The sequence below is a fragment of the Platalea leucorodia genome, assembly GCF_965183815.1.
Source record: "Platalea leucorodia genome assembly, chromosome: 23".
NCBI lineage: Eukaryota > Metazoa > Chordata > Aves > Pelecaniformes > Threskiornithidae > Platalea > Platalea leucorodia.
In genome coordinates this window covers 1,050,452-1,067,761 of record NC_138845.1, presented here as the reverse complement: position 1 = coordinate 1,067,761, position 17,310 = coordinate 1,050,452, and the positions used below count along the sequence as shown (strand labels likewise).

At 67.7% G+C, this 17,310-nt stretch overlaps 2 protein-coding genes across 3 annotated transcripts; both read right to left on the bottom strand.

The window, feature by feature from the left end:
- Positions 1-1,214: 1,214 nt before the first annotated feature.
- MYO1A (myosin IA) lies at positions 1,215-8,288 on the bottom strand (the record flags this gene model as incomplete). Its single annotated transcript, XM_082332282.1, has 28 exons — positions 1,215-1,338; positions 1,700-1,827; positions 1,897-2,049; positions 2,125-2,257; positions 2,328-2,434; positions 2,551-2,685; positions 2,789-2,863; positions 3,126-3,212; positions 3,449-3,517; positions 3,630-3,779; positions 4,011-4,104; positions 4,199-4,399; positions 4,476-4,702; positions 4,914-5,114; positions 5,278-5,340; positions 5,649-5,753; positions 5,875-5,940; positions 6,048-6,134; positions 6,218-6,336; positions 6,426-6,573; positions 6,677-6,780; positions 6,869-6,967; positions 7,038-7,101; positions 7,274-7,320; positions 7,413-7,517; positions 7,613-7,707; positions 7,910-8,025; positions 8,166-8,288. The coding sequence occupies 28 exons, from the start codon at positions 8,286-8,288 to the stop codon at positions 1,215-1,217; spliced, it is 3,225 nt and encodes a 1,074-aa protein (XP_082188408.1).
- Positions 8,289-10,194: 1,906 nt separating this feature from the next.
- Positions 10,195-15,900, bottom strand: NEMP1 (nuclear envelope integral membrane protein 1). 2 transcript variants are annotated; one of them, XM_082332714.1, is made up of 9 exons: positions 15,729-15,900; positions 14,512-14,633; positions 14,207-14,417; positions 13,807-13,879; positions 13,551-13,644; positions 13,237-13,351; positions 12,773-12,998; positions 12,253-12,426; positions 10,195-11,972 (listed from the first exon to the last, which is right to left on the bottom strand). In XM_082332714.1, exons 1-9 carry the CDS (start codon positions 15,802-15,804, stop codon positions 11,792-11,794), a joined length of 1,272 nt encoding a protein of 423 aa, XP_082188840.1. In that variant the 5' UTR covers positions 15,805-15,900; the 3' UTR covers positions 10,195-11,791. The 2 variants fall into 2 exon arrangements, with proteins under 2 accessions (XP_082188840.1, XP_082188839.1); XM_082332713.1 differs by lacking the exon at positions 15,729-15,900 and having other exon boundaries at positions 14,512-15,544.
- Between the last annotated feature and the right edge of the window lie 1,410 nt (positions 15,901-17,310).

Sequence of the window (17,310 nt, the reverse complement as noted above, 5' to 3'; positions counted from 1 at the left end):
AGCCGTGGTGCCCCGGGCTGCGGTGGGCTTGTTTACGGCTTTTGCCCCTCACCGCGCACGGGCGGGAAGGTCCCTGCGCTGGGATGTGACACAGCCTGCGGAGGGGAAGGTGGGGGGGGAGCCCCGGAGCTGGGGCACGTCTGCACTGTCAAGTGCCCCCGTGCACACACACGTGCCTCTCTGTGTGCACGCACTGCCCAAGTGCCCTGGCATGCGTGCCCGCACACGCCCCCCCCATGCACGACAAACCGCATGGATGCTCCAGGGCCCACCTGGGAGCTGGTGCTGCTGCTGACGTGACGGGGAGTTGTCAGCTCCCGAAGGTAACGCAGGTGACGTGTGGGGACAGGAAAAAAAAAAAACCCTCTCTGAGAGCTTGATGAGCGCAGGAGAGAAAAGGCAGCGGGAGGGGGGGCTGCTATGAGAGCTGCGCAGGAACCTCAGCTCCTGGGGGCTGCAGGGCTGGCAGAGGTCCCACGGGATGCGGGCTGCAGTGGGGGCACCGGGGCCGTGTGGTGGCTCCTCTCTGTCCCCCTGCTCCGCTCTGGGCCGCAGCCCCAGTCCCCGAACGCCAGTCCGGCAGCCACGGTGCCAGCCTGGGGACGGCTGCTGGCGCAGGGGCGCAGCTGGGCGAGGGGGAGCGCAGCGGGGAGCACCCTGCGCAGGGGGTCCTGCAGCAGGGCGGGGGACCCTGGGCAGGGGGAGATGGGGATGGGCAGCACAGGCAAGCGGATGCCAAGGACCTCACGTGCCAGCCACCCGCAGCCACCCAGAAATTACCTCTGCAGCAGAGCGAGCTGCTTTCCCACTTAATGGGAAAAGTGGCTGCAATTTGGGGCCTTTCCAATCACTGCCAAGCCGAGTGCTGGCTGCAATCAGGCAGCAGGAAAGGGGGGGGCCGGGGTGGGGGGGGTCCATCCCCACAGCGTGCCGGGGGGCTCCATCCCCGGGGCTGGGCTCCGCTCCCACCCTGCTCCAGCACCATGGCATAGCGTCCTGGGGCTCTGACACAACCAGGTCCCCCTGTCCCGCCCGTAACAGGGGGCACCCACTGCAACACCGCCCAGGTACCGACACCAAAGCATCTGTTTAATGGGTTTGCAGCAGTTCCTGGGTGGTGCAAGGACCCAGCGGGGCGGGGGGACGACACAAGGAGGGTGGGTGAGGGTGCCGGTGCCCTGGGTGGGGGTCCCCGCAGGGCACGGGGGGGCCTCTCAGTGGACCAGGACCTCCATCTTGTGGCTGCCTCGCTTCTTGCAGACAGGGACCTCGCTGCCTGCCTTGGCCGACTCCACCACGGTGATGGCCACGTTGCCCTTCTGGAAGCGGGTGGAGAACCTGGAGGGGGCCAGGGCGGAGAGGTGGGGTGGGGACAAGCTCAGCCCTGCCCCACCTCCTGCCCCATGAGCTGCCTCCTTTACACCCACCACCTCTCAGGGGCTGCCTGCCACAGCCAGTCCGGACCTCCCAGCTGATGCCCCACCCTGCGAACCCCACCCTTGCAAGCTCCGCCCCCACGAGCCTCACCCCGCCCTACCCCACCCTTGCAAGCTCCGCCCCCACGAGCCTCACCCCGCCCTACCCCACCCTCGTGAGCTCCGCCCCAGCCACCCCCCTGCCCTGCCGCTGCACCCCTGCAAGGCTCACCCCGCCCTGCAGGCCCCACCCTCGGTAGCCCCGCCCCCTGCCCCACCCATACTGGTCGGCGATGTGCAGGGGCAGGGCCTGGGCGGTGGCGTCCATGAGGGTCTGGTGCAGGCGGGTGACGAGCTCAATGAGGTGGTCACTGACGAGCAAGAAGTCGCCCTTGGCCCCCGCCGTGGAGGTCTGTGGGGAGACGGGGGATTAGCCCCAGCGGGAGCCCCCCAAGCCCCCAGGGGCCCCCACCCCGGGTACCTCCTTGAGGTGCAGGGCCAGGAAGCCGTCGGAGAAGCGGGTGACGGAGACGCTGCGGATGTCACCCAGGCTGAGCACGGTCTTGGGCTGGGCAGCCTTGGGGTCAGCCAGGACCAGGTGCTCGGTGGTGAGCAGCAGCAGGCGCGGGACCGTCTGCGGGCAGGGGGGTCAGCACAGCCCCGCACGCCCTCCCAGTGCAGTGGGGATGGGGGCGAGGAGGGTGCTCACCTTGCCGCTGGCTCTGTTCACCTTCCTCACGGTGTCGGCCATCACCAGCTTATCCTTGGCCACGGCATGGAGCTTCAGGTACTTGGGGTTCTGCGTCAGCCCCAGGTACTCGCCCTGGAAGGGCTGCTGCAGGCTGGGGACAGAGGCCGTCAGCCGGCGCTGCCCCATGCACCCCCCTTCCCGCCAGCCCCCAGCCCCGGCACCTTTTGGAGTAGAGCGTCTTCTTGTCCTTGAAGAGCTCGCTGGCGCAGAGCTTGGCCTGCAGCAGAGCCCTGCGCTGCGGCGTCAGCTGCTCCCGGTACTTCTTGCACTGCCAAGGGAGGGGGCGATTCGGTGCCACCAAAGACCCCTGCCGGGGGCTGGCACAGAGGGACACAAGGTCCCAACCAGAGCCCCCCCGCCTCCCCACCAACCCCCCGGTCCCACCTTCCAGCGGTAGAAGATGGTCCTCAGCTCCTGGTTGGCGCTGGCCAGGAACTTGTATGGCGCAGGGGGCCAGGTCCGGTCCGTCACCGACAGTGGCGGGAGGTTCGTCCTCAGCCCCACCAAGAATTTCTGCACCTGGGGGTGGCAACACGGCAGGGGGTCGGGAGGGTGCCCAGGCCAGCGCCGGGGCGGGGGCCTGGGAAGGCGCCGTGCCCCCTCTCCCCCCGGCCCCACTCACCAGCCGCCGGTAGATGAAGTTGGCCAGGCGGGTGCTGGCTTCAGAGCGGAAATATCTCCTGTACGCCTTGCGGACCTGCCAGAGACGGCCGTCAGTGGCGGCAGCGGTGGGGATGCGGGACCTCGCCACCCTCCCGCTGCCAGCCCCCGCGGGACATGGGTGTCCCTCCCCCCGTCCCTGTTTGGCCCCAGCGGAGAGGACAGCTGCTCCAGCCCGACAGGGTGGGCAGGAGCCAGGGTGGGCAGACAGACAGACAGCCCCGGACACAGCGGCGTGGACAGCAGGACAGAGGCAGCGGGCAGAGCACGCGGCCCCGCGGCAGGGCTGGCCCAGTTACCTGGTACCCTCTCCAGTAAGCAGCGATGGTGGCGGCGGCCGCGTGACGGTGGCTGCGAGACTTCAGCTCCCGGAGGAGCCGGCGAGACTGCGGGGGGTGAGAGCCCCGGGAGCCCAAGGCGGGGAGAGACCGACACAGATAGGGAGCGAGAGGGAGCGAGGCAGGAGAGAAGGACGGAAGACAGGGAGAGGAGATGAGTCTGGTCCCACCATGGGGCACGCGGAGCCCCCGGCCCCTCCCCGCTGCACACCCACCACCCCACGCTGCCCACGCTAGGAGACCTGCCAGTCCCTGCCAGCGGCCCCAGGGTGCCCAGCCCTCACCTTCCAGCCCCGTGCATACGCCTGGATGATCAGTACCGACCGCTTCATCTGCTTGTACTTATTCTTTTGCTGCGGTGGGGAGAGGTGAGGTGAGCCGGGGGGGCTTGGGAGAGCCAGGGGGCCCTGCCCAGGGGGTGAGGGATGGGCAGGGGACGCATGACAGCGACCCCCCCTTCCTCACCGCATGGCCACGGAACCAGGCAGAGATGATGATCTGGCTCTTGCGCATCAGCTGGTAGTGGGTCCGGCACCGCCAGCCCCGAAACGTCTTCTGGATGAGGGTGGCAAGCTGGGCTACACGCTCTTGGCGCCGACTCTCCAGGTCAAAGAGCTGGGGACAGCCAGGGCAAGTGCTGGGGCACCGAATGGGGACAAGGAGCCCCGGCCGGGAGCCGCCTCCAGGGGCTGCGGCATCACCCAGGAGCCCCCAGGACGGGCTCGGGGCTGCCAGCGGGGCAAGGGGGCCCGTGGGGCTGGCACCTGCTCTGGATCAGGTCCTGCCTTCCCCGGCAGCCCGACTGCCCCATAGCGGGGTTCCCCGTTCCCCCGTCCCCGGACTCACAGTGCGTGGCGAGCGGATGAAGACCTTGGTGTGGCCAAACGCCAGCTCCTCGGGGGGCAACGCCAGCTCCGCCAGCAGCACCTTGGCCCCCTCCCTGCACCGCAGTAGGAGACGAGGCTGGTCAGAGCCCTGCAGCCCCGGGGCCGGGGGGCCGCCGGACGTGCCCAGGGCCTGGCCCAGCTCTGTACCTGTCGCTGCCAGCCCAGCGGGGCCAGGTCTGGGGGCTGAGCATCTTGTAGCGCTCCAGGAAGGGGCCGTAGAGCTGGCGGAAGGCGAAGCCCGCCCGCCGCACCCGCACGTTCTCCATCAGCCCTAGGTACCGGATCTGCGCCAGCACCAGCTCCGGCGTGAAGAGCATTGCTGTTTTGGTCTCGTTGGGCTTGATGCACCTGGGGAGGGCAGCAGTGGGCTTGGGGGGTCCCGCGGGCACCAGAGCCGGGCCAGGGCTCCCCCCAGGGCTGGTACCTGATGTAGTTGGGGTTCTTGGAGTAGAGGTTCTTCATCAGTGTTGCCACTGAGGCCTTAAACTGGAAGCCTGCGGTGGGGGGCAGTTTGAGGGAGACCTTCTGGGGGTCTCCCTCGGGGAAGAGGGAACGCAGCAGCGTGTGCCGGGCCGCCCACATGGCCTGCGAGAGGTCGCGGAAAAGCAGGTCGTTGTTCTTCTCAATGAAGCCCGTCACGTTGTAGGTCACCTGGGTGCGGGAGCGGGGCCAGCGCTTAGCGGGGTGCACGGGAGGGCCGCGCTCCAAGAGGGAGGAGGGAGCGAGCAGGTTACGGTTCAGTGTTTCTGTGCCCATTCCCAGTCCAGCCCCACATCTCCCATGCAAAGCTGGGAAGAGGACCCGGGGGTGCCGGCTGCCCCCGGCAGGGCCAGGCTGCGGGCGCCTGCGGCTGCGGGCGCACCTTGCCGGCATAGTGGTGGATGCGGAAGCATTGCAGCGGCATGCTGGCATCCGTGATGCGCTGGGTGTTCTGGGTCTCCTTGCTCTCGTAGTGCTTGTGGGTGGCGAAGAGCTGGTTGAGCTTGGTGAGGAAGGTGTCCTCGTTGACCACGCCGGGCCGCAGGCACTCCTCGTCCAGCATGGCCAGGATCCCGCACTTGCTCTGCGCCGTGATGGACAATGTCACCCCAAACCGACCCCGGTCCCGAGCAGCGGCTCCATCGAACCAGGGCTGCTCCAGGCTCTGCTCAGCCCAAACCCACGCCAGGTGCAATAGCGGGGAGCCGGGACCCCGACCTGGGCCCCTGGCATCGGGGTCAACTCACATTCTCGATCAAGTTGCAGATGATGCTGTTGTCGAAAAACTCTACCGGGGTCCACTGGATGCCCTGGGAGCAGACAGGAGTCAGATGCACGGACCCCTGGACACACGGCGCACGGACCCTGCCCCACGGACACCCCCCAGCCAATGTAGGGCAGGAACCGGACGTCCGGCCACGCGGACGGGGATCCCGAATCCCTCCCTGCCTTCCTGCTATTGAATCTGCTCCCGGCAGGGAGCGGGGCCAGGGAGGGACATGCCACAGAGCCGTCTCTGGCACTTCCCTGTCCCCGGCGGGCCAAGGCTCCTCGGTGGCCGTGCTCTGGCAGAGGCAGAGGGGCCGCATCCAGCCTGACCGGCACGGGCAGGGGGTACCTCTCGGACATATTCCTCCTGCTCCTCCTTCAGCGTCATCAGGATGAAGATCTGCTGCAGCTTCTCATTACAGTAGTTGATGATGAACTGCTCAAAGCCGTTGTCCTGCAAGAGAAGGGTCCTGCATGGCAGGTCGTGCCCGAGCCCCCAGCCCTGCCCCATGTCCCACCCGCTGCGCCCAGCCCCCCCCAGCAGCAGAACGGGGCTGGGTGGGCCCTGCACTCACCTGGAAGATCTCAAAGCCGTAGATATCCAGAACACCCATCACCTTCCTCTGCTTGCCCGGCTTCACCTGGGGAGACAGCGGGGCGCTGAGCTGTGTCCTGGCCCCATGTGGGGTGGGGGTCCAGGGCCCCGTCCGGGATGGGGGGGCTGGTGCCTGCCACCCCAGGCCCTCACCTGGATACTGGTGTTGATGCGGTTCACCAGCCAATCAAAGAGGCGGCTGTAGATGTTCTTGGCCAGCGCATCCCGGCCGTAGTAGCCCTGGGGAGAGGGGCGAGGGGCTTGTGCCAGCTCCCAGGGGGCTGCCAGGCGCCAGCCCCATGGCAGGGGATGGTCCTGCTCACCTGGGGCACGCTGAGGGTGGTGAGCACCGTCTCGTCCCGCGCCTTCACAGTGCGAGAGCACAGCGCCCGCTCCAGCAGGCTGGGGTCCAGCCCGATCAGCTCGCAGATCTCCTGCAGCTCTGCGTGAGGAGGCAGCGGTGCTGGGGCTGAGCAGGGGGCCGAGGGGGCCCCCCCCCAACCCCGGGCTAGTCCCCATCCCTGTCCCTACCCTGCGGCTCAGCGATGCTGCAGGCTTCCATCCCGCTGGCCTGGTAGTTGCTGCTCAGCCGCACGTTGCCCAGCTTGAGCACCACAGCCGTCACCTCCAGCAGCGCCGTCACCTCGGCGGGCGAGAAGCCGATGACCTTCATGGCATCCTGGGGACGGACACAGGCAGCTCAGGGGGACAGGGACAGCCCCAGGGTGTTTTGCGGGGGGGTGTCACAGCTTCCCAGCCTCCCGGGCCCTGGCGGGCGGTACCTGCATGGTGCGGAAGTTGGCCGCGTCATCCATGCCGGGCAGGCCAGAGCTCTCCCGGTTCAGGTAGCCGTAGTGCCGGCAGTCCTGGCGGAGCTTCAGCTGCTCTGCGGCGGGGCACAGGAGGCGGCTCAGCCATGGTCCCCCCAGGCCCCCGGCCCCCCCAAACCCCTGTGCTGGGGGACCTGGACCTACGGAGCAGCTGTGCCGAGCCCCCGGCCAGGAGCTGGTAGAAGATGTGGAAGTTCCTCTCGCCCTTCACGTGCCGGACAATGCGGGATTTCTCCAGCAAGTCTGTGGGCAGGGGTCAGTGTCACCGGGGCATGCGAGGTGGGACCTCCAGGGATGGGCGATTGGTACTCACAGTTGCTAATGACCCCTCCTAGGGGCTCCCCCTTGAAGTCGAACTCCACGTCCATGTACTTGCCCTGAGGGACGGGGCTGGGGTCAGGGCAGGGGGACCCTGCGGGGGGCAGCGGCTCCGCTCCCCATGTCCACGTCCCCGTCCCGTGCCTCCAGCCCCATCAGGGTCTGTGTGGCCCCAGCAGGGTCTGGTCCCACGGGCTGTGGCTCCACCACCCCGGTTCCCCAGTCACTCACGAATCGGGAGGAGTTGTCGTTGCGGATAGTCTTGGCATTTCCAAAGGCTGCAGGGGGGGAAAGATGGGGTTACAGCATGGTCTGGGGGGGCTGTGCCGAGCTCTGGGATGGGTGCAGGGTGTGAGGCGCGAGCGCTTACCCTCCAGCACAGGGTTGGACTGCAGGAGCTGCTCCTTCACCTTGTCCACCTCCTCCCCTTTGCTGCACACGGCCGCCACGTAGGACATCACCAGCTTGCTGGCCTCTGCGAGCAAGGGGCCGTGGGTGCCAGGGCCGTGTTCACCTGTCCCACGAGCCCCTCGCAGCCCCGCGAGCACCCGGCAGCAGCCCCAGCTCTACCTGTCTTGCCAGCCCCGCTCTCGCCAGTGATGAGGATGCACTGGTCCTGGTCCCGGTCCCGCAACGAGCGGTAGGCATCATCAGCGATAGCATAGCTGGGGGCAAGGAGGGGTCAGAAGGGGGCTGCAGGGGTCCAGGGGCTTCAGAAAACACCAAGAGCCCCCCATTGTGGCTACAAGGCTGCCCCGAGTGAACTCCCCTAGACCCCAAAGCCTTGGGCTCGCCCATGGGTGAAGCCCGTAGCAGGATCCAGGGGAACCGAGGGCACCCCAGGGCTGCCGGGCTCCCTGTGCTCACATGTGGGGCTTCACAGCGAAGAAGTTGCAGTTGTGGTACTCCTGCACCTTCTCAGGGGTGTAGATGGGCAGGGACCGGTAGGGGTTCACTGAGATCACCACGTTCCCGATGTACGTCTGTGGGCAAGCAGGACGGCATGGGTGCAGGGCCGGAGCACCCAGCCCAGGTCCTGCACTGTCCTCTGCTCCCCACCCCAGACCCCGCGACCTCCCCCTGCTCCCCACCCCAGACCCCGTGCCCCTGGCCCGGTGCCTACGTAGATGTCGCTGCGGCGGAAGCGCTCCTGCAGGGTGTGGAGCAGCGACTCCTCGGTGAGCGGGTCCAGCAGCACCAGGTCCCCGGCTGCCGCAGCATCCAGCAGCGAGGTGGTGGCTTCCATGGCCGGGCAGCTCTGGGGCAGCTAGGGCAGAGTGGAAGGGGGGGCTGCAGCCCACAGACATGCAGCCCCTTCCCCAAAACACCCCCCCTCGTCCTCAGCAGCCCCTGCACCCCCGAGACCCTGGCTGCCCCCGGCTCTTAGAGACTCAGAAGGACCCCAGGGAGAGCAGGGTGCCCCAGCACCCAGGGGGCACGGACCCACTGAGATGCGTGGCAAGGCTTGAAGCACTGGCTGAGCTCAGCGCAGGGCAGGGCAGGATGCGGCCCTTGGCCAGCGGGATGCAGCTGGGACCTTGGCTGCTCCCTGCCCCTGCTGTGCCCAGCTCCCCCAGGCACCGTGCTGGGGCTGGCAGCCCCTGGGGACAGGGGACAAGGCAGCCACACACCCGCACTGGCACAGAGGGCTCCTTCCCAGGGCACCCTGGCGCCCAGGACCCCGTGCTGGGGATGGGGGCTTGCGGGGGGACAGGATGCCTCCTGCCCACTGCTGCGGGGGAAGCAGGGGCCTGGCCAGGAAACATGGACACCTGGATCCTATTCTTGGGGCAGAGACGAATTCAGCCTCCGCTTCCTCCCTCCTTCCTGGCAGGGGGAAGCCAGGGCGGGGAAGGGACAGGCTCAGGGCCGGAGGAGCCCAGGCCCCTCCGACAGCCCTGCAGCCAGCAGCACCCAAGGGCTCCCACGAGAGACGGTGCTGCTTTCCGCCCACGCTCCACCCATCCCTCACCTGTCTTTTACAGAGCAGCCACGTTCCCCGGGGTGACCTTCACCCTCGCTTTACAGCCCAGGCACAGGGCTGTAAACCCAGCCCCACTTATCGGTGCCCGGGGAAAGTTCATGAGCAAGTAAGTGGGGAAGGATGGGGTGAACGGGGTGATGGAGATGGCTCCATCAGGAGCTGCCCCGCTGGCAGCAGCCTCCAGAGAGGATGGCAGAGCCTCCCGTGGGTCCCTGCAGCCTCCCCCCATGCAGGGCACCAGCACTGAGACCCCCGTGCTGCTGGGTGCGGGACCCCAGGGTGAGCACGGGTGGAAACCAGAGCAAGAGCCCCCCGCGCAGCTCCAGGGCAGCCCTGGGCTTGCCCCAGTCTTCCCCACAGCGCTGGATCTGGGTTCCCCACGCCCCGTGGAATGGAGGTCCCCTGGGGTGGGGGCTGTGGGGACAGGGTGCCCCCAGCCAGCCCCGGGGCGCGGGGGGCTCGGGTGCTTCAGGCTGGTGGCTGGGAGCAGAGGGGTCCGCAACTCACCTCCCGGTTGCAGAGCAGCGGCTCCTGGAGTGGCTTCAGCTGGAGCTGCCCGGGAACCGGTGGGGTTCAGCCCAGCCCAGTGCCCGGTGCTGGCCCAGTCCGGCCCACGGAGGGGCGGGGGGCAGGAGGGACCTCCCTCAGGGCACCACACCCACTCGCAGACAGGGAAACTGAGGCACGAAGCCCACCGGCCAGCTGGGAAGCAGCCCAGGCTGCCCGCCAGCCCCCAGCCCGGCCAGGCTGCTGCTGCTGCCCCTCTCCCTGCCCCGGCAGCTCGTAGCAGGAACAAGCAGAGAAAGTCACTTGCAGCCAAGCAAACAAAGGGAGCTTCCTCCCAGGGCTGCGGGAAACCGGGGCAAGGTACAGGGGCTGGCAGAGCTGGGAGCGCCCAGGGCTGCTCCCGGGGAGAAGATACCTGCCCACGCCACAGCCGGGGCAAGAACCTGTGGCCACGGTCAGTCCTGCCTTTGCTCTGGGGCCGCGCAGGGACACCATCACCCGTGGGCCTGTTCTTTGTCCCCCAAGCATCACACAGCACCCTCGGCAGAGCGAGCTCCCACAGGCAGACGAGCCAGAACTGAGGACAGGCCAGAGCCGAGGACGAGCCCCAGGGTCACTGCAGAATGGACAAATGAGGCTCATTACCTACAAAATACATCTTTATTAAAAATATAATCAGTCATTAACCACGCAGAGGGGACGGAGGGACATAGTAACAGAGGCTGCTCACACCAGAGCAGGGAGGAAAGCACGGCAAGGGAAGGGGAGTAAACCTGGGACAGAAACAAAACCAACGGCAAAAGCTCCGGCAGCGGCGCAGGCAGGGTATGGGCCAGGCTGCGGGAGCCCAGGCCGCGGGCAGCAGAGCAGCCACGGGGCAGCAAGGCTGCCAGAGGGCAGCTTTATTGCTTAGGAAGTTGCATAGATTGGGGCGTCCCCTCCAGCTTTGTGCTTTGGCAAGGCCGAGGACTGGGGGTGCTGAGCTGGCTGCCGGGGAGCAGAGCCCTCTCCCCAGCGTGGGGAGCGGGAACGCAGGCAGGGCCATCCCCGTCCCCTGCCCACACCAGCTGGCAGCTGAGAGGGGAGCACAGCGGGGACGGGCCCCATGTAACAGCAGTTTAAGGGCAGAGGGCACCAGCTTCAAGGGGACAGGGAGCTGCCAGCACCTAACTGCTGGCAAGGCAGGGAGGAGGAAGCACATCCACACTCATCCTCAGCCCAGGGACTGTCTGGCAGAGGCGTGGGGAGAGGGAGGCTGAGCACGGCCTCTGCCACATCACAGCAGCCGGGGGGAGCGGGGCGAGTACGCAGGGCACCCAGCAGACTTCAAGGCTGCCTTCTCCCGAGCTCCGCGACACGCACATGGAGGGGCCCGTTGAGCTGCGTCTCCACCAGGGAGGCGCTGGGGTTTTTGGTATCAACGAGCCAAGGCAGAGGCACAGCCCAAGCAGCCGGAGCCCTCCGACATCTTTGGTAACAGCAAGAGGAGGAGGAGGAGCAGGTCACCCGCTGCCCGCTCCCTCCCCACAGCAGCCTGGCAGCAGGCAGATGCTGAGCACGCAGGTACCGGTGGGACAGGTCCAAAGTTCCTCTCATGCATGTCGCCCTCACAGGCATCTGCACGCACGACAGACCTTTTGCTCCATCTCCACCCTGGCAGGCAGAGACGTTCCCGGCAGAGCCAGGGTGCCCGGCAGCCCAGAGGCAGCAAGGTGGGGAAGAGGGGCTCCCGTCTGCTGGCCACAGCAGCAGCGCTGAGGGACAGGGCTCAGGGTGCTTGCAGGAGCCAGCTCAGCGCCCAGGCCTGGGGAGGAGGTCCCTGCCCCTACGATTCACACACTGGGAGCTCACAACTACCCACACCAAAAGGCAGGGTGGCTCCAGTCCATCTTCAGGCAGGACCAGCATCTCGCATCTTGTCAGCGGCACAGACCTCGCCTGCCCTGCGGTCCCCAGCTGGGACCAGCTCCCCCCATCTGCCCTGCCAACACCCAGGGCTGTGCTGACAAAAGCTTTCGCGCCTTAGCCTGGCAGGAGCTGCCTGGGGAAGATGAGGGTGTCAGCCCCCCTCGTCCTCCCACCAGGCTCTGCTGCAGAGCTCACGGCAGCCCAGCTCGGGGTGGGATTGGGGGTGCTGGGAGCAGACACGCCATCTCTCCCTGGCAAACGGGGCTTTGTGATCTGCACGTGTCAGGGCAGTGAGGAATTAGCAGCAGTTCTGCCCCTTGCCCCTGTGGGTCCGGGGCAGCTGACTTCAATCAGCATCCAAGGTGGTTGTGGGAGTAACTTGCATGATTCCTGTCAAAGGAGTCGTCATCCTCCTCCTCCTCCTCGAAGAGCTGGTCCTCAAGGAAGATGCCACCCAGGCCGTACTCCTGCTCGTGGACAGAGACCTCGTTGGGGGTGACGTGACAGGCGCCACCCATGAAGTCAGCAAACCTGGGAAGAAGCCGCAAAGAAGCATGTTGTGCACGCGTGCCTGGCAGCCTCCTGTGAGGCCCTGGCACCCAAGGAGCTGGGGTGAAGTGTTTCAGTGCCAGGACTGGGCGTTATCTGTCCTTCCCCCATGGCACACCCTGCTTCCACACACCACAGACCTTCTGTGCCTCTGTCTCCCTATCTCTAAAGCCAGAGGTGATAGCATGGAGTGACTCCAGGCTTTCAGAAGCACATGGAGACGCAGGTCTGCCACCCCGAGCACACTGCCAGGGGACATTACCTCTTGGGAGACTGGATGCGGGAGACCATAGTCCAGGCAGAGAAATCCGGGCTTCTGCAGTAACTTCGAAGCTCCTCGAGGGCCTTGCGCGTCTCCACCTCGCCCTGGACCCGGTACTCCTCCTCTGTCAGCAGGCGGGGGGGGCTCGGCCCGAGCCTGGCACTCTGGACTCTTCTGCCAGCAGATCAGCACTGGTTACTGCCCACCCAGCTGGGGCAGGACCCCCAGCACAGGCCCAGCTCCCAGGGCAGCTGGGTCAGAGCTGGCGGTGGGAGGGACGGAGTGCATCCCTCCGGCCTCCGCTCCTCGCTCCCGAGGGAGTCTCCCAGCCATGAGGAGAAGCAGGGCACTCTCCCGCACCAGCCTCGGGAGAAGGGACACAACCCCCCACTATGCCCACCCCAGCCCCAAACCCCAGCAAAAAGGCCCTGGTTCTGCGACACAGGCTCCATCTAGCAGCTCACCCAGGCCTGGCAACGGATGGGAATCGGGAGCAAGCCGAGGTGCTTGCAGCCCTCACCTGTAGACAGCAAAGGCCCACTGCATGGGGTAGTCCAGGTTCTTGGTGCAGATGGCGATGACCACCAAGGCCAAGGCGATGGGATGGATCTGGATGCCTGAGTACATCAGCAATAGGCCCAGGAGCTGCAGGACCCAGGAGAGGAGGTTGATGCTGCGCTCGTTCTCCAGCGGACCGTACCTGTAGCACACGCCGAAGCTCACGAAGCCCACGAGCAGCAGGTAGCCTGTGGGAGAGCAGAGGGATCAGGCAGGCACAAACCAGCAGGCTCAGTCTGGCTGAGCAGCGTCTGCCAGGGCTGCAGTTAAACCTGATGCCAGAGTCCGCCTCTCTCAGGAGTACAAGGGCAGCATCTGCAGCAACGAGGCGGGCAGGAAGCCTCAGCGCTTCCCACCAGCACGTTGCAGCTCCCGTTTGAGACGTGCAGACCGGTGAACCAGCAAGTCCGAAGGGCTCCCACCTACCTAGGAGGTACCGCCAGTACGACTTGCAGATCTCCCGTAGGTTCTTGAAGATCAGCTGAAGCAGGTACAGGGAAAAGGACCAGCCTCCTACCAGCAAGAAGTAAACAGGACTTTTCTAGAAGAGGAGATGGGAAATTCAAGACAGGCAGTGGGGCAGCAGGCAGCCATGGCTACCTCCCCCCAGCTGCCGAGCCTCGCTCCACGCAAAACCAGACCCACAACCCAGCACCCCAAGGCCACGTACTCCAGCGCTCTCACCAGAGCAATCGTACAGGTGTAGAAAGAGCTACTGCTGTGAGGTCTGGGACACTCACCTTGGGCATGACCTTGGACATCATGTAGACGAGGATGAGCAGTGAGGCCAGCAAGCCAAAACTAATCCCAGCTGAGTAGTAGAAAAGTTGGCTCCTGCAGAGATCACACATGTGTACAAGGTGTTTTACAGCTCATGGATGCCTGTGCACAAACGCACCCACTGGGGGCAACCCAAGAGCCTGCAGGCTGCAGAGCCAACCAGGTACTGCCCACCAACCCTCCTTGTCCCCAGCTCACGGGGGAGAGGTGACTCACCTGCTCAGCATATCCCCACAGAAGAACAACAACAGGCCCAGGAAGAAAACCAGGAACAGCTTAGGGTCAAAGCCTGGAAAGAGAGCAAGCCCAGGTTGAGAGGAACCCTGGCACAGTGCCCTCCAGGTCGAGCTCCAGCCTGCCACACGGTCACAAGGACAGGGAAGGGGCAGCATCCCAGGCAAACCTCTGACAAGTGCCCTAAATTCCCCCGCTTTACATCCCATGGACAAAGACACGCTTCCCTCTGCAGGCCCATTTTCCTTCCCAAGGAAGGACCAGCCCTGCTGGCTCTCAGACCATGAGCTCACCTGGCCACATCCTCATTGCCCCCTGGAGAGCACCGGAGCAGCCAGACCCACCGCCCACCCCAGGAGCCCCCGCCACAGAGGAGACGTACGGCGGAAGAGGATGACGCAGTACTTGGTGCCGGCCTCCAGCAGCTCAACCTTCAGGCAGGTTTTGTTGCTGTAGAGATCCACATCAATGCTGGTGTCGTTCAGCTTCTCCTTCAGGAAGGAGAAAACGACATTCCACATGTTGAACTCCTCCAGCTTCTCCTCGCTGTCCACCTGGGTGACTCGGATCATCTGACTGCTGTTGACCCGGATCTGTGCAGGGGAGGGAAGCAAACGGGGGCATGGCCGCAGCTGCTGGAGGGGCTCGGCCCAGCCAGACGCAGGAGGACCCGCCTTCTCCTCTCACCTGCATCCTGGTCCATATGTCGTGCCATTGCGGGACGCGCGTGTTGGTGTAGCAGAAGTGGTGAGAATCTGAGAGATGGTACGCGTGGCCCTCGTGGAGCGGGATGACCGACTCCCTGGCATCTGTGCAACACAGAGCAGAGGAAAGGGATTCAGCAACACAGACCAAACGCGAGGCCCCTGTTCCTGTCTGCTTCACCCACCAAAACACACGGGTCCACTTTCCCTTCCCAGAGTTCCCCCAATTAAGCATACTCTGGGTGGATAAAGATAACAGTCCTTCCTCTGTTTCCCTTGGAATACGCTGTCTGGTTCTTTTCTGGGATAACCCCACTCCTAAGACTGTCAGAAACAGCACAGACTCATCCCCTGCTCCCTTTTCCAGCTTGACTCCTCGTTCTAGAGCCATCCCCATCTCAGGGAAAACTAAATTTGAGCACGCCTCCTGCACAAACTCCCCCCCCGAGGTGAAGGGGGCTCCCGAACCCCACAGAGGGCCCAGCTGCACCGGCAGCTCCGGACAGCGGGACGCCGAAAGCCCAGTCCCTCCGGCTCCCTCTGCCACAGCACCGGGCCGCGCTGTCACCCAGGAGGCCGGCGGCCCCGGGGCTGCCGCTGGGCAGCGCGCTGCGGCAGGGAAACGCCGCCGGGCAGAAGGGGAACAAGAGGCGGCTTCCCGAGAGGAGCCGGGGGCTGCGCTCGCCTGGGGCCCTCCTGCTCCGCTCGGGAGCCGGGGCTGCGTGGGGCAGGGGCGGCCCCCGGCACGGCCGGGGCTCGGCCGCAGCAGAGCGCGCTTCGCCCTGCCCGGAGGCGGCTGCCCGGGCCGGAGGGGACGGAGGCGGCGGCAGCGGGGCTGCCCGGGGCCCGGCTGGGTCAGCGCCGCCGCTTCCAGCCCGCCGTCCCGCTTCCCCCGCGGCCGCCAGCCCCGCCTCCGCTCCGCTCCGCTCCGGGCCGCCGCCGCGGGGCCGCCGGCGCCTCCTCGGGCCGCGGGAGCGGCTCCGCCCGCGGCCGGGGCCGGCCCTCCGCCGCCCCGGGAACGCCGCGGGGGGCGGCGGCGACCCCGGGCTGGAGCCCCCCCGGCCCCGGCCCCCGGCTCCCGCGTGACACGTGACGCCCCCGCCCCGCTCCCCCGGGGGCCGTCGCCGCCCCGAGCCCCGCCACGACGTCGCCACCGCCGCCGCCCCGGTCCCCGCCCGGGGACGCCGCCGCCCCGCGCACCTGCGCCCCCCAGCGGCGGCGGCAGGAGCAGCAGCACCAGCGCTCCCAGGAGCCGCCGCCCCGGAGCCGGTTTCATCCCTCCCGCCGCGGCCGCGCCGCCGACTTCCGCTTCCGCCGCCACCGCCTGCCTGGCAACGGCCGCCGAGGGGCAGGCGGCAGCCGGCGGGAGTGGGGGGCTCGCACGGCGTCATCTCCGAGTGACGGCTGAGCCGACCTATCGGAAGGCCTGCCGCGCTAACTGACAGCACCTACACTCTATCAGCATAGCCCGGACAGGAACCGGCCATGGTCCCGCCCTCGGTTACCACGGTGACCAACGGAGGCACGCCCATCCCGTAGCAACCGCGAGCCCCTCCTTAGTAACGGCTCTGACAGGCACGCCCCTCAGCCTATCAGAGCACAGGCCTGGCCCGTCACGCCCTCCCGCCCCCTCCCGAATCCGGCCTGATTGACAAGCGCCGCCTCCTATCAGGAAGCGGTCTCACGTTGTTTTTGTGAGGGGGTCACGCGTGGGGGAGACGCAGGTCCCGCCCCTCGGCCCCCACGGCCCCGGGGGCCGCCCGGCCCCGCTCCCCACGGCCCCGCGGTGCCGCGCCGGGGGTGCCCCCGGGACGAGGAGCCCCGGCTGGGGACGGGCGGGCCCCGGGGGGAGCGGGGCAGCCCGGGGGGTCCCGTGGGACCGGGGCGACCCCCGGCAGCGGGGGGATCCTGCGTCCCGCGGGCGAAGGGTGGGCTCGGCGAGGTCGGGGGGCTCCGCGCCCGCCCCGGCCCCGCACACGGAGCCCCGGCTCTCCCCGGGGCGGGGTGCGCGCCTTCCCCCGGCGCGGGGGGGCAGCGGGGAGGCGCGGGGCTCCCCCGGCCCCGGGGAGGGGGGTCCCTCCCCGTGGGGCGCCAGGACGCCGGGTGCGCCGGCCGCCCGTGGGCGGGGAGCGGGCTCGGGCGGCCCCCCCGCGGGCCGTGGGCGGTGGAGCCGGGAAGCGGCGGGGCCGTGGGCGGAGGATGTGCGTCAGCCGGGGGCAGCGCCGGGCCTGGGAACGGCCCCGCCGCGCCGGACGCCTGGTCGCGGGGGGCGTGGGAGGGGGGCGGCCGGGCGGAGGAGGGGGGGGGGGAGCGGGGAGGGCTGGGGCAGGACCCCCGCGGCGGGGACCGTGCCCGCGGGGGAGCCCTGGCTGCCCCCCGCCAGCCCCGGGGACGCGCCCCGGGCCCCGCCACGGCCCCCCCGGGCAGGGCAGGAGCGCGCGGGGGCGGCTGGACGCCAGGCGCCCGGCCGCGCCAGCCGCGGTATAAATAGCGCCGAGCCACGCAGGACCGGAGACGGGGTGGGGGCCGTGACCCTCCCGCGGGGCCCGGGGTGCTGCCGGCGGGGCTCCCGCTGCGGGCGGGGGGCCTCGGCGTCCCGTCCCCCCCACCCGAGAAACCTTCTCCCTCCGCTCCCCGTCTCGCGGCTCCAGGGCAAGGCCAGGCCTGCGCCGTGGGGGTGTTCACCCTGAAGCCTATCGATGGCAGCCTGTGTCTGTCGGTGACCGGGGGGATGAGACGCGAAGCGCCAGCTCTCCGCAGGGTGCCCTGGTACCCCGGCACC